General features: G+C 65.1%; 1 protein-coding gene across 2 annotated transcripts; it reads left to right on the plus strand.

Moving 5' to 3' along the window:
- Nucleotides 1-198: 198 nt before the first annotated feature.
- Nucleotides 199-10,234, plus strand: TRIM46 (tripartite motif containing 46). 2 transcript variants are annotated; one of them, XM_077789395.1, is made up of 10 exons: nucleotides 199-365; nucleotides 2,757-3,007; nucleotides 4,569-4,912; nucleotides 5,369-5,512; nucleotides 5,634-5,729; nucleotides 5,853-6,106; nucleotides 6,185-6,306; nucleotides 8,936-9,235; nucleotides 9,319-9,616; nucleotides 9,727-10,234. In XM_077789395.1, the coding sequence occupies exons 2-10, from the start codon at nucleotides 2,758-2,760 to the stop codon at nucleotides 10,100-10,102; spliced, it is 2,184 nt and encodes a 727-aa protein (XP_077645521.1). In that variant the 5' UTR covers nucleotides 199-365; nucleotide 2,757; the 3' UTR covers nucleotides 10,103-10,234. The 2 variants fall into 2 exon arrangements, with proteins under 2 accessions (XP_077645521.1, XP_021387848.1); XM_021532173.2 differs by having other exon boundaries at nucleotides 200-365; nucleotides 2,752-3,007.
- The last annotated feature ends 2,541 nt before the right edge of the window (nucleotides 10,235-12,775 follow it).

Below are 12,775 nucleotides of genomic sequence, written 5' to 3' on the forward strand. Positions count from 1 at the left end.
GCCCGCAGCCCGCCCCCGGCGCCGCTCCCCGAGCGTGGCTCGTCGGGGGATGCCCGGGGGTGCACCCAGAGCATCCCCGCGCTCCCCGCCCCCCTGCCCACCACACCGGTGCCGCCCCTCCGGTGTCTCCACCGCCCTCCGGTGCCGGCGGGGAGGGCGCCGCCGAGCATGCGCGCCGCCGCCCCCCGCCCTCCCCCCGGCTCCGCCGCTCCCTGCAACGCACCGGGGCGATCGCGGCCGCCGCTGCTGCCGCCGCCGCCGCTGCTGCCGCCGCCGCAGGCACGGGCGCGGGTAGCGGAGCCATGGCCGAGGGCGAGGACCTGCAGACCTTCACCTCCATCATGGACGCGCTCGTCCGCATCAGCGTGAGCGGCCGCGGTGGCGGCGGGGGGCGGACGGGGCTCCTCCGGGACCGGGTCGCCGTGGCAACGCGGCGGGGACCGGCGGGGGGGGAGGGCGATGCCCTTGAGGGGTGGGCGGGCAGCGGACCCGCACCCCGACTCACCGCAGCGACCCCCGGGAGGGCAGTCCGTCACCGGGACCCCCCCACACCGAGCCGTGACCGAGCCGGGAGCAGCGGCTGCGGGGAGGGCGGCCGCATCCCGGCCCCGATCTCGGCGGCCAGCCCGGTCCTGGCGCTGGTCGCAGTGGCGGGGCCAGTTCGGGCCCCGATGTGGGTCCAGCCCCAGTCCCCATCTCCATCCTGGCCCCCATGTCCGTCTCCATCCCAGTTCCAATCCCACACCCATCCCCGTCCTCATCTCCATCCCAGCCCTGGGCCCATCCTGGCACTATTCCCAGTGCTGGTCCCCATCCCCATCCCAGTCCCCATCCCACCCCTGGGTCCATCCTGGTGCTGATCCCAGTGCTGGTATTCATCCCAGTCCCAGTCCCCATCCCCATCCCACCCCTAGGCTCATCCTGGCACTATTCCCAGTGCTGGTCCTCATCCCCATCCCAGTCCCCATCTCCATTCCAGCCCTGGGCCCATCCTGGCACTATTCCTAGTCTGGTCTTCATCCCTATCCCAGCCACCATCCCCATCCCACCCCTGGGCCCATCCTGGCACTATTCCCAGTGCTGGTCTTCATTCCCATCCCAGTCCCCATCCCCATCCCAGCCCCGGGCCCATCCTGGTGCTGATCCCAGTGGTGCCCCCATCCCCATTCCACTGCCAGTCCTGATATTGGTCTGATCCTGGCCCTGCTCTGGGCCCAGCCCCAGTCCCATCCCCATACCAGGCCTGGGTCCCATCCAGGTTCTGATCCCAATCCTGGTCCTGATTCTGGCCCAGCTGCTGCTCCCAGGCCTGATCCTGGCTCTGATGCTGGTCCTGGTGCCAGTGCTGGCCCCAGTCCTGCTCCTGGTGTGGCCCCAGTCCAGCCCAGGGCTTCATCCTGGTGCTGACCCTGACATTTTTCAGACTGCTCCCAGGCCTGATCCTGCCCATGATGCTGGGCCCAGTCCTCGCCCCTATCCCAGTGCTGGTCCTGACACTGGCCCTGCTCCTGGCTGTGGTTCCAGTGCTGACTCTGGTCTTGGCCCTGCTGCTGATCCCAGCTCCATTCCTCATCGCAGTGGCAGCCCTGATCCTCCTCCTGCTGCTGGTCCTGGTGTCCTCATCCCATCCCTGGTGCTGCTCCCAGGCGTCATCATTGCCCTGATGATGGTCCCAGTCCTTGTCTCCATCCCAGCCCGGATCCCGTACTGGGCCTGATCCTGTTGCTGATCCTGGCCCTGCTGTTAATTCCATGCCCTGGTGCTGAACCCAGCCCTGATGCAGATCCTGGCCCTGGTGCTGGTCCTGGCCCAGATCCCAGCCATAGGGATGGTCCCAGCCCTGATTCTGATCCTGTTCCTGGTTCTGGTCCTGGTGCTGGTCTCAGCCCTGACATTGATCCTGGCCCTGGTGCTGATCCCAGCCCTGGTGCTGGTCCTGGCCCTGATCCCAGCCATAGTGATGGTCCCAGCCCTGATTCTGATCCTGTCCCTCGTGCTGGTCCTGGCCCTGGTACTGGTCTCATCCCTGATGTTGATCCTGGTCCTGGTGCTGGTCCTGGCCCTGATCCTGGTCCTGGTGCTGATCTCATCCCTGGTGCTGGTTTTGACCTAGATCCTGGTCCTGGTGCTAATCTCTGCCCTGATGTTGATCCTCGCCCTGGTGCTGGTCCTGGCCCTGGTGTTCGTGTCCTGGCCTTGGCCCAGATCCTGGTCCTGGTGCTGGTCCTGGCCCCGGTGCTGGTCATGGCTCAGATCCTGGTCCCGGTGCTGGTCCTGGCCCCGGTGCTGGTCATGGCTCAGATCCTGGTCCCGGTGCTGGTCCCAGGCCCTGATCCCAGCCCTGGTGCTGGTCCTGGCCCCGGTGCTGGTCCCAGGCCCTGATCCCAGCCCTGGTGCTGGTCCTGGCCCCGGTGCTGGTCCCAGGCCCTGATCCCAGCCCTGGTGCTGGTCCTGGCCCCGGTGCTGGTCATGGCTCAGATCCTGGTCCCGGTGCTGGTCCTGGCCCCGGTGCTGGTCATGGCTCAGATCCTGGTCCCGGTGCTGGTCCTGGCCCCGGTGCTGGTCATGGCTCAGATCCTGGCCCCGGTGCTGGTCCCAGGCCCTGATCTCAGCCCTGGTGCTGGTCCTGGCCCCGGTGCTGGTCCCAGGCCCTGATCCTGGTCCTGGTGCTGATCCTGGCCCCGGTGCTGGTCCCTTCTGCTCCTGGCCCTTCTGTGTCCCCGGCGGGTGACGCTCCCGCTCTCTCCGCAGACCAGCATGAAGAACATGGAGCGGGAGCTGGTGTGCCCGGTGTGCAAGGAGATGTACAAGCAGCCGCTGGCGCTGCCCTGTACCCACAACGTGTGCCACGTGTGTGCCAGCGAGGTGCTGCTGCAGCACGGCCACCTCTACTGCGACCCCACCTCGGAGCCCACCTCGCCTGCAGCCACCCCGTCCACCCGCAGCCCCCGCCTGGGCCGCAGGGCTGTCCCCAAGCCCGACCGGCTGGACCGCCTGCTCAAGTCAGGTGGGGCTGGAGGGGCTGCAGGAGGGACAACAGGGGGACAGGGCTGGCTGCAGGTGGTGGGGGTAGCTGAGGGCATGGGGACAGGGAGGGCTGGAGGGGTTTGGGACAGCCAGAGGGGACAGGGATGGCTGGAGAGGACAGGAGTGGCTGAGGGGATGGGGACAGGGTGGCTGGAGGGGTCTGGGACAGCCAGAGGGGACAGGGATGGCTGGAGGGGTTTGGGACAGCCAGAGAGGATGGGGACAGCTGGAGGGGACAGGAGTGGCTGAGGGGATGGGGACAGGGTTGGTTGGAGGGGTTTGGGCAGCTGGAGGAGATGGGGACAGGGATGGCTGGAGGGAACAGGGATGGATGGAGCGGACGGAGATGGCTGGAAAGAACAAGGGTGGCTGAGGGGGTGAGGACAGAGATGGCTGGAGGGGTTTGGGACAGCCAGAGGGGATGGGGACAGTTGGAGGGGACAGAGATGGCTGGAGGAGATGGGGATGGCTGGAGGGGACAGGAGTGGCTGAGGAGATGGAGACAGGGATGGATGGAGGGGTTTGGGACAGCCAGAGGGAACAGAGATGGATGGTTGGAGGAAATGGGGACATCAGAGGGGACAGAGATGGCTGGAGAGGACAGGAGTGGCTGAAGGGATGGGGACAGGGATGGCTGGAGGGGTTTGGGACAGCTGGATGGGACAGGGATGGCTGGATGGGACAGGGATGGCTGGAGCGGACGGAGATGGCTGGAAAGGACAAGGGTGGCTGAGGGGGTGAGGACAGAGATGGCTGGAGGGGTTTGGGACAGCCAGAGGGGATGGGGACAGTTAGAGGGGACAGGAGCGGCTGAGGAGATGGGGACAGGGATGGATGGAGGGGTTTGGGACAGTCAGAGGGAACAGAGATGGATGGTTGGAGGAAATGGGGACACCAGAGGGGACAGAGATGGCTGGAGAGGACAGGAGTGGCTAAAGGGATGGGGACAGGGATGGCTGGAGGGGTTTGGGACAGCTGCATGGGACAGAGATGGCTGAAGGAGAGGGGGATGGCTGGAGGGGATAGGGATGGATGGTTGGAGGAGATGGGGACAGCAGAGGGGATAGAAATGGTTGGAGGGAACAGGAGTGGCTGAGGAGATGGGGACAGGGTTGGTTGGAGAGGTTTGGGACAGCTGGAGGAGATGGGGACAGGGATGGCTGGAGGGGTTTGGGACAGCCAGAGAGGATGGTGACAGCTGGAGGGGACAGAGATGGCTGGAGGAGATGGGCATGGCTGGAGGGGACAGGGGTGGCTGGAGAGCACTGGGTGGCTGAGGAGATGAGGACAGAGATGGTTGGAGGGAACAGGGATGGCTGGAGGGGAGGTGAATGGCTGGAGGGGATGGCAGTGGGAAGAAGAACAGCAGAGAGCATGAGGATGGCTGGAGAGGACAAGGACAGGGATGGCTGGAGGCACTGGGAGCAGGACCAACAGGAAGGGATGGCGGTGGGCACGGGGACAGCACCCTGGGCTCCCCCCGGGAGAGGGCTGAGGGACTCCGTGCCCTGCTGACCCCCACCCCTGCCTCCTTCCCACAGGCTTCGGCACCTACCCGGGGCGCAAGCGGGGTGCCGTGCACCCCCAGACCGTCAGCTTCCCGTGCCCCGCCTGCCAGCGGGACGTGGACCTGGGCGAGCGGGGCCTGGGCAGCCTCTTCCGCAACCTGACGCTGGAGCGGGTGGTGGAGCGCTACCGGCAGACCATCAACATCAGCGCGGCCATCATGTGCCAGTTCTGCAAGCCCCCGCAGCTGGAGGCCACCAAGGGCTGCACGGAGTGCAAGTCCAGCTTCTGCAATGAGTGCTTCAAGCTCTACCACCCCTGGGGCACGCAGAAAGCCCAGCATGAGCCCACGCCCCCCACCCTCACCTTCCGCCCCAAGGTGGGTCCTCCCGCCCTGGTTAAGGCTGGGAGAGTTGGGATGGTTCAGCCTGGAGAGGAGAAGCTTTGGGGTTACCAAATTGTGGCCTTCTGGTGTCTGAAGGCAATTTTAGGAAAAATGGGGCGAGACCGTTTACAAGAGCCTGGAATGACAGGACAAAGGGCAACGGTTCAGATTGAAAGAGAATGAGTTTAGGTTAGATATCAGTAAAAAAATTATTCTAGTGAGGGTGATGTGGTCCTGCAACAAGTTGCCCATGGAAGTTGTGAATGCCACACCCCTGGAAGTGGTGAGGATGTCCCTGCTCGTGTCACACGGGTTAGGACAAGATGATCTTCAAGATCCCCTTCCAACCCCAGCCATTCTGTGATTCTGGAGATGTGGGGTGCAGGGCTGGGACTCTGCGGGGCTGCAGGGGGGTGCAGGGCCCCGCTGAGCCCCGCTGTGCCCGTGCAGGGGCTGATGTGCCCGGAGCACAAGGAGGAGGTGACTCACTACTGCAAGACCTGCCAGCGGCTGGTGTGCCAGCTGTGCCGCGTGCGCCGCACCCACACCAGCCACAAGATCACCCCGGTGCTCAGCGCCTACCAGGCCCTCAGGGTAAGAGCTCCTGGGGCCAGGCTGGGGCTCTGCGGGGAATTTGGGGCACCACAGAGCCCCAGTGCAGAGGGGAGGGGTGTGGGGCGGGGGCTGCTGGCGCCATCTCATCACCTTCTTGCAGGAGAAGCTGACAAAGAGCCTCGCCTACATCCTGAGCAGCCAGGACACGGTGCAGACCCAGATTGCTGAGCTGGAGGAGACGGTGAAGCACACGGAGGTAAGGGCAGAGGATGCCCATCTGTCCCTGAGCTGTCCCTGGGCAGGGGTGGCACAGGCAGCCCAGTCCCCTCTGATGCCAGGACGTGCCACACGCCGACCCTGCCGTGTCCGTGCCCGGCAGGTAAACGGCTCACAGGCCAAGGAAGAGGTGTCCCAGCTGATCCAGGGGCTCTGTGCCATGCTGGAGGAGAAGCGTGCCACGCTGCTGCAGGCCATCGAGGAGTGCCAGCAGGAGCGGCTGGCCAGCCTGCACGGCCAGATCCGGGAGCACCAGGCCATGCTGGAGAACTCGGGCATGGTGGGCTATGCCCAGGAGGTGCTGAAGGAGACTGACCACCCCTGCTTTGTCCAGGCTGCCAAGCAGCTGCACAACAGGTACTGAGCTGCCAGGGGTGTTGGGACCCTCTGGTGCCCGAGGTGGCAGCCTGATATCCCCTCTCCCCTGTGCTGCAGGATCCTCAGGGCCACCGATTCGCTGCAGAGCTTCCGTCCTGCAGCCAACGCCTCCTTCAGCCACTTCCAGCTGGATGTCAGCAGGGAGCTGAAGCTGCTCACTGACCTGGCCTTCATCCGAGGTAAAGGCAGCGGGAGCCGGGCACCGGCTGTGCCCCGTGCCGAGGCACAGCCCCTGCGGGCAGAGCGGGTCCCTGCCCGCCTCGGAGCCGCGGCTCAGCCACCTCGCGGATGTGCCGGTGCCCCCTCCCCGTCAGGGACAGCCCCCGCCCCAGCAGCCCCCAGAAATACCCCTGCCCTGTGCCAGGGCAGCCGGGGCAGGCAGGCAGGGCCGTGGTGCCAGGTGAGGGTGGCAGCAGTGCCGGAGGGTGAGTACGGAGCTGCCCCGCCGCCGGGCAGGCGCTTCCCGCAGGGCAGGAGCCGCGTGGCCCTGCCAGGGTCTGGCGACCCGTTTCAGACCTGCTTCTACCTCTCTTTGTTTATAGGCTGCGGCCGCTGCCGAGGCGTCACCGAAGTAACTGAGGCAAGTCACACCCCTGCCCCAGAGCCGCCCCCGCTCTCTCTTCCCATCCCTCCATCCTGCTCCCAGCCCCGGCCCCGCTCCGCCGCCATCCTCCATCCCCTCCATCCCCTCCATCCCCTCCATCCCCTCCATCCCCCCCATCCCCTCCATCCCCTCCATCCCCTCCATCCCCTCCATCCCTTCCATCCCCTCCATCCCCGTCCTGCCCGCTGGCCTTGGCAGCCGCTGGCTCTGCCTCCTCCATCTGCCGCCCCTCCTGCCCTCCCACCCCCTCTCGCCACATTCCCATCCCCATCCTCACCCAATTTCCATCCCCATCCTCACCCCGTTTCCATCCCCCTCTTGCCCCATTTCTGTCCCTTCTCAGCTCATTTCCATCCCCCTCTCTCCACATTTCTGTGCCCATCCTCACCCCATTTCTGTCCCCATCCTCACCCCACTTCCATTCCCCTCTCGCCCCATTTCTATCCCACTCCTTGCTCCATTTCCATCCCCTTCCTTGCCCCATTTCTGCCCCTTCTCACCCCCTTTCCATCCCCTCTCTCCCTATTTGTCCCACTCCTTGCTCCATTTCCATCCCCTTCCTTGCCCCATTTCTGCCCCCTCTCACCCCATTTCCATTCCCCTTTCACCCCATTTCCATCCCCCTCTCACCTCATTTCCATCCCCATCCTCATCCCATTTCCATCCCCCTCTCGCCCCATTTCTCTCCCTTCTCACCCCATTTCCATCCCCTTCCTTGCCCCATTTCTGTCCTCTCTCACCCCATTTCCATCCCCTTCCTTGCCCCATTTCTGTCCTCTCTCACCCCATTTCCATCCCCTTCCTTGCCCCATTTCTGTCCTCTCTCACCCCATTTCCATCCCCTTCCTTGCCCCATTTCTGTCCTCTCTCACTCCATTTTCATCCCCTTCCTTGCCCCATTTCTGTCCTCTCTCACCCCATTTCCATCCCCTTCCTTGCCCCATTTCTGCCCTCTCTCACCCCATTTCCATCCCCTCTTGCCTTCTTTCCATTTTCTTCCTCACCCCATTTCTGTCCCCTCTCACCCTGTTCCCATCCCACTCTTCACTCCATTTCTGTTCAACTCTCACCCTACTTCTGTCCACATCCTCACCTCACTTCTGTCCCTTCCATCACCCAATTTTGTGCTCCCTCCTCATCCCATTTCCGCTCTCCTTTGCCCCATTTCAACGCCATCCTTGCCCTTTTTCCACTTTCTTCTCATCCCATTTCCATTCCCCCACTTTCCATTCCCACCTGTCTCAGCCCTTTTCCTCCCCAGTCTCAGCCCATTTCCACCCCAATCTCAGCCCATTTCTATCCCATTTCTTGCTCCATTTTCACCTCTCCTTGCCCCATTTCCACCCCTCTAATTGTTCCATTTTCTTCCCCCTTTTGTCCCATTTTCTTTCCCTTCCTTGCCCCATATTTGTCCCCCCTTCACCCCATTTAGTCCACATTCCTCCCCCATTTATGTTCTTCTCTGCACCCATTTCTCTCCCACTTTCACCCCATTTCCATCTTCTTCCTCACTCTATTTCCACCTTTCTCCCCATCCCATTTCTTTCCCCCCTTGCCCCATTCCCATCTGCCTCCTCACCCCAATTCCATCCTGCTCACCCCATTTCTTTCCCTTTCTGCATCCCATTCCCACATCCTCCTTGCCCTATTGCTGCCCCATTTCCATTCTCCTCTCTTTATTTCCATCCTACTCTCACCCCATTTCTTCCTCTCCCCATCTCCATCCCTCTCCTTGCCCCATTTCTACCTCCCTCACCATCCTGTTCCCTTTCTCTTCCTCGCCCCATTCCCATCCTTTCCTTAACCCCTCTTCCACCTGCCACCCTTCATCTCCCCTTCCCACCCTGCCTCTGTTCCTGCCGGTACCTTCTCCCACCCTCCATCCCCATCTCCTCCTCCTCCTCCTCCTCTCCTGCTGCCTCCACTTTTTCTCTCTCTCTCTCTCCTCCCTCCTGACTTGCACTCGGCCTGTCTGGTCCCTGGAGCCCCACAGCAGCAGCTCCTCTGTCTCCCCGACTCTCGCTCTCCTCCGGTGCCGACGCACGGTCTCCGCAGTCAGACCCCTCTTAGACTCCGCTGGTTGTGCGTCCGTCCGTCCGCCCGTCCGTCCGTCCGGAATGCCCCTTCCCCGCGTCCGGCCGCCTCCCTGCCCGCGGGGTGGGGGGACGCTGCCTGACGCCCGCCGCCGCTGCCTCTCCCCGCAGCGCCCGAGGCCCCCGTCATCGACACGCAGCGCACCTACACCTACGACCAGATCTTCCTGTGCTGGCGGCTGCCGCAGCACTCGCCGCCCGCCTGGCACTACACCGTGGAGTTCCGCAAGACCGACGCCAAGGCCAAGGGGCTGAAGCTGTGGCAGCGGCGGGAGGAGGTGAGGGGCACCTGCGCCCTCGTCGAGTACCTGGACACCGACAGCGTCTACGTGCTCCGCGTGAAGGGCTACAACAAGGCGGGCTTCGGGGACTACAGCGAGGACATCTACCTGCACACGCCGCCCGCCCCAGGTGAGAGGGGATGGGTGCTGGGATCAGCACGGAGCGCCCCGCTGTGCTGCGCTGCTCACCTTTCTCCTCTCTGCTCCCTGCAGTCCTCAACTTCTTCCTGGACAACCGCTGGGGCTTCAACCGGGACCGGCTGGCCATCAGCAAGGACCAGCGCGCGGTGCGCAGCGTCCCCGGCATCCCCATGCTCTTCGCCGCCGAGCGCCTGATGACCAGCTGCCACCTCTCCATCGACCTGGTCATCGGCGACGTGGCCATCACCCAGGGCAAGAGCTACTGGGCCTGCTGCGTGGACCCCAGCTCCTACCTGGTCAAGGTGGGCGTGGGGCTGGAGAGCAAACTGCAGGAGTGGTTCCAGGTGCCGCAGGACGTGGTGAGCCCCAGGTGAGCGCGGCGCTTTGGGGGTGCAGGGTTTGTTCTTACCCCTCCCCAGCAGGCACTGGGACGTGCCCCGGGATGTTCTTACCCCAGGCTGACCTGTCCCCGTCCCACAGGTACGACCCCGACAGTGGCCACGACAGCGGGGCAGAGGACACGACGGTGGAGGCTCCTCCTCCCTACGCCTTCCTCACCATCGGCATGGGCAAGATCCTGCTGTCGCACGGCTCGGCCCTCACGTCCCGCGACCCCAACGGCTGCACCGTGCCCTTGCCCCCTCGCATTGGCATCTGCCTGGACTACGAGCAGGGCAAGGTGAGCTTCTACGACGCCGTGTCCTTCCGCGAGCTCTGGGAGTGCGGCGTGGACTGCTCGGGGCCCGTCTGCCCCGCCTTCTGCTTCATCGGAGGGGGGGCCCTGCACCTCCAGGAGCTGGTGGCCAACAAGCAGGAGAGGAAAGTGACCATCGGGAACTTCGCCAAGCTGGACTGAGCCATGCCCGCGGTCCCCACGTGCCCCATGGGGGACACACGTGGGAGCAGAGCGGAGCAGGGGCGGCCCTGCCACCGCTGGGGACAGGCCAGGTGTTTGTTTTGTGGGACGGGGGGACGGGGACAGCTTTGCCGTCCCCTCCTCACCCTGTCCGCTTGCCCCGAGCTCCAGCTCAGCCCCAGGCTGCTCTGGGCAGGGCTGGCACAGGGTCGGCCCTAGAGATGGGTCAGGGAGGGGGACGGGGCTGCGCAGGGAGGGGGGTGGAAGGTGACGGTGGGGTGACACTGCAGGGCAGAGGCTGGGTGCTGGTTGGGGCGGGGGAGGCAGCTGGGGTGGGGGAGAGGGCTGGGGCGGGGTGGGGGAGGCTGGGCTGGAACAAGGTGTGAAGGTGTTTTGTAAATGGCTCATTTTCAACGTGGGTCGTCTGGCTGCAGCCCCTGGGCACGGCCAGCGTGGGGTCCCTCCCGTGGGCTGCTGGGCACCGCGGTGCCGCCTGCTCTGCCCTGTCCTGGGGGAGGAACGTGCCTGGCCAGCCCTGCACTGGGCTCCTGTTACACCCAGCCCTGTGGCCGGGGTGGGCTGGGGCTGCAGGGTCTGGGTGTGAGCCCGGCCAGGGAGCCCCAGGCACCGTGGGGGCCGTGGCAGCAGTGCCACAGCGGGACCTGGCTGAGCTGCTGTCGTTTCTCCTGGGTTCTGCTACAACAAACACTGTATTTTCATGGTTTCCTACAATAAACTGCAATGCCAGACTCCTCCGGAGCCGCCCTGGCACTGAGGGGCCATGGGGCCAGGCTGGGCACGGGGTCAGGGTGCCAAGGGATGTGGGGACCTTGGGTTTGGGTTGGTGGTGGGGTCTCAGGGCTGTGGGGTCGCAGGGTTTTGGGGTCTGTGGGGTCTCAGGGCTGTGGGGTCACAGGGTTTTGGGGTCTGTGGGGTCTCAGGTCTGTGGGGTCTCAGGGCTGTGGGGTCCGTGGTCTCAGGGCTGTGGGGTCTGTGTGTGTCTCAGGGCTGTGGGGTCCGTGTGGTCTCAGGGCTGTGTGGTCTCAGGTCTGTGGGGTCACAGGGCTGTGGGGTCTCAGGACTGTGGGATCCAGGGGGTCTCAGGGCTGTGGGGTCCGTGTGGTCTCAGGGCTGTGGGGTCATGGGGCTGTGGGGTCCGTGGGGTCTCAGGTCCATGGGGTCTCAGGGCTGTGGGGTCTGTGGGGTCTCAGGGCTGTGGGGTCTGCGGGGTCTCAGGGCTGTGGGGTCTGTGGGGTCACAGGGCTGTGGGGTCTCAGGGCTGTGGGGTCACGGGGCTGTGGGGTCTATGGGGTCTCAGGGCTGTGGGGTCCATGGGGTCTCAGGGCTGCAGGGCTGGGCTGGCCCTGGCGCCGTGGGCCCAGCCTGTCCAGGGGCACGTGTCCAGTGGCGTGCACGGGACCGGGGCCATGGGGCCGGGCTGTCCTTTGGGCCGTGGCCAGCAAGTGCCAGCCCTGCCCAGCAGTGCTGACGTGTCAGGTCCTCCCCGAGCTCTGCCCGGCCACGTGGGCACTGCCACTCCAGCTCCGGCTGTCGGGGGGCTCCTGGATGGGACATCTCCCCATGGAGCCCAGAACAAACTCCCTCAGCACTGCCGGGGAGCCCCACGGCAGCCAGCCCAGCCAGGGGGGCTGGGGGGTCTCGGGGCTGTGGGGTCTGGGGGGTCTCGGGGCTGTGGGGTCTCGGGGCTGTGCAGTCACAAGGCTGTGGGGTCTGTGGGGTCTCAGGGCTGTGGGGTCACAGGGCTGAGGGGTTTCAGGACTGTGGGGTCTGTGGGGTCACAGGGCTGGGTGCTGAGGCACCTTCTCAGGGTGGGTGTTGGAGCTGCACCCCCCCAGCCTGGGTGCTCTGCAGGGCAGCTGGAGGGGCCACAGGTGGGTCCCAGTCCCTGGAGGTCCCAGTCCTGAAGCTGGACGGGGAGGGGGTTGAGCTCTCTGTGGTCACCCAACCCTTTGTAGGGCCCAGCCCTGCAAATTTGGCCCCTGCTCCGATTCCTGGGGCCCTGCCCAGGGCTGGGGGGGCTGAGTGGGGCAGCAGCAGTGCCAGGCACACCCCGTCCCCTCTCCTAGGCACACAGCCCCGTGCCCAGCTGGCAGAACGGATCTGGGCGTGGGGGGTGCTGCACTGAGCCAGACCCCCATCAGTGCCCCCCCCAACAGTCTGAGGGCACCCCCTGTGCTCCGGAGACCCCCAGCCCCTGGCCCGCAGCCCAGCACAGCTCTGAGAGCTCCCAGCACGTGCCAGGGTTCCTGGGCACCTGGCACAGCCATGGGCCCCACCCAGGCCCACGTTCTGTGGCCGAGGGCTCCGTCAGCGTCCCGCTGCTGGGCTGGTCCTGGGGCTGCTCCCGGCCGAGCCCTGGCTCCGTGCCTGCGCCCACACGGGCTTTCTTTGGAGAAGGTTTGCTTTCCTTGTTTTTCTGCCTTTTCAGTGGTTGCCAAAACACTCCCAGTGCCCAGGAACAAGCCCGGCTCCGACTGGGGCTGCCAGGGGGCCACCGCCGTGCTCCAGGGACGGCTGCTCCACAGCTTTGTGCCCCGGTGCTGCCACGCAGCCTCTTCTTCCAGCACCCCCAGAGCCTTTTTTGGGCTCACTGAGTGTTTGGAAGAGCCCGAGCCCGCGCGGGCAGGGCAGGGGAGCAGGACACGCCGCACG

This window comes from Lonchura striata, chromosome 33 (assembly GCF_046129695.1).
Source record: "Lonchura striata isolate bLonStr1 chromosome 33, bLonStr1.mat, whole genome shotgun sequence".
Lineage (NCBI taxonomy): Eukaryota > Metazoa > Chordata > Aves > Passeriformes > Estrildidae > Lonchura > Lonchura striata.

Coding starts and splice junctions, on each gene's coding strand:
- TRIM46 (XM_021532173.2), top strand. CDS start 303: ATGGCCGAGGGCGAGGACCTGCAGACCTTCACCTCCATCATGGACGCG. Junction 3,008..4,568: donor GGACCGCCTGCTCAAGTCAG/GTGGGGCTGGAG, acceptor TCCTTCCCACAG/GCTTCGGCACCTACCCGGGG. Junction 9,236..9,318: donor GCACACGCCGCCCGCCCCAG/GTGAGAGGGGAT, acceptor TGCTCCCTGCAG/TCCTCAACTTCTTCCTGGAC.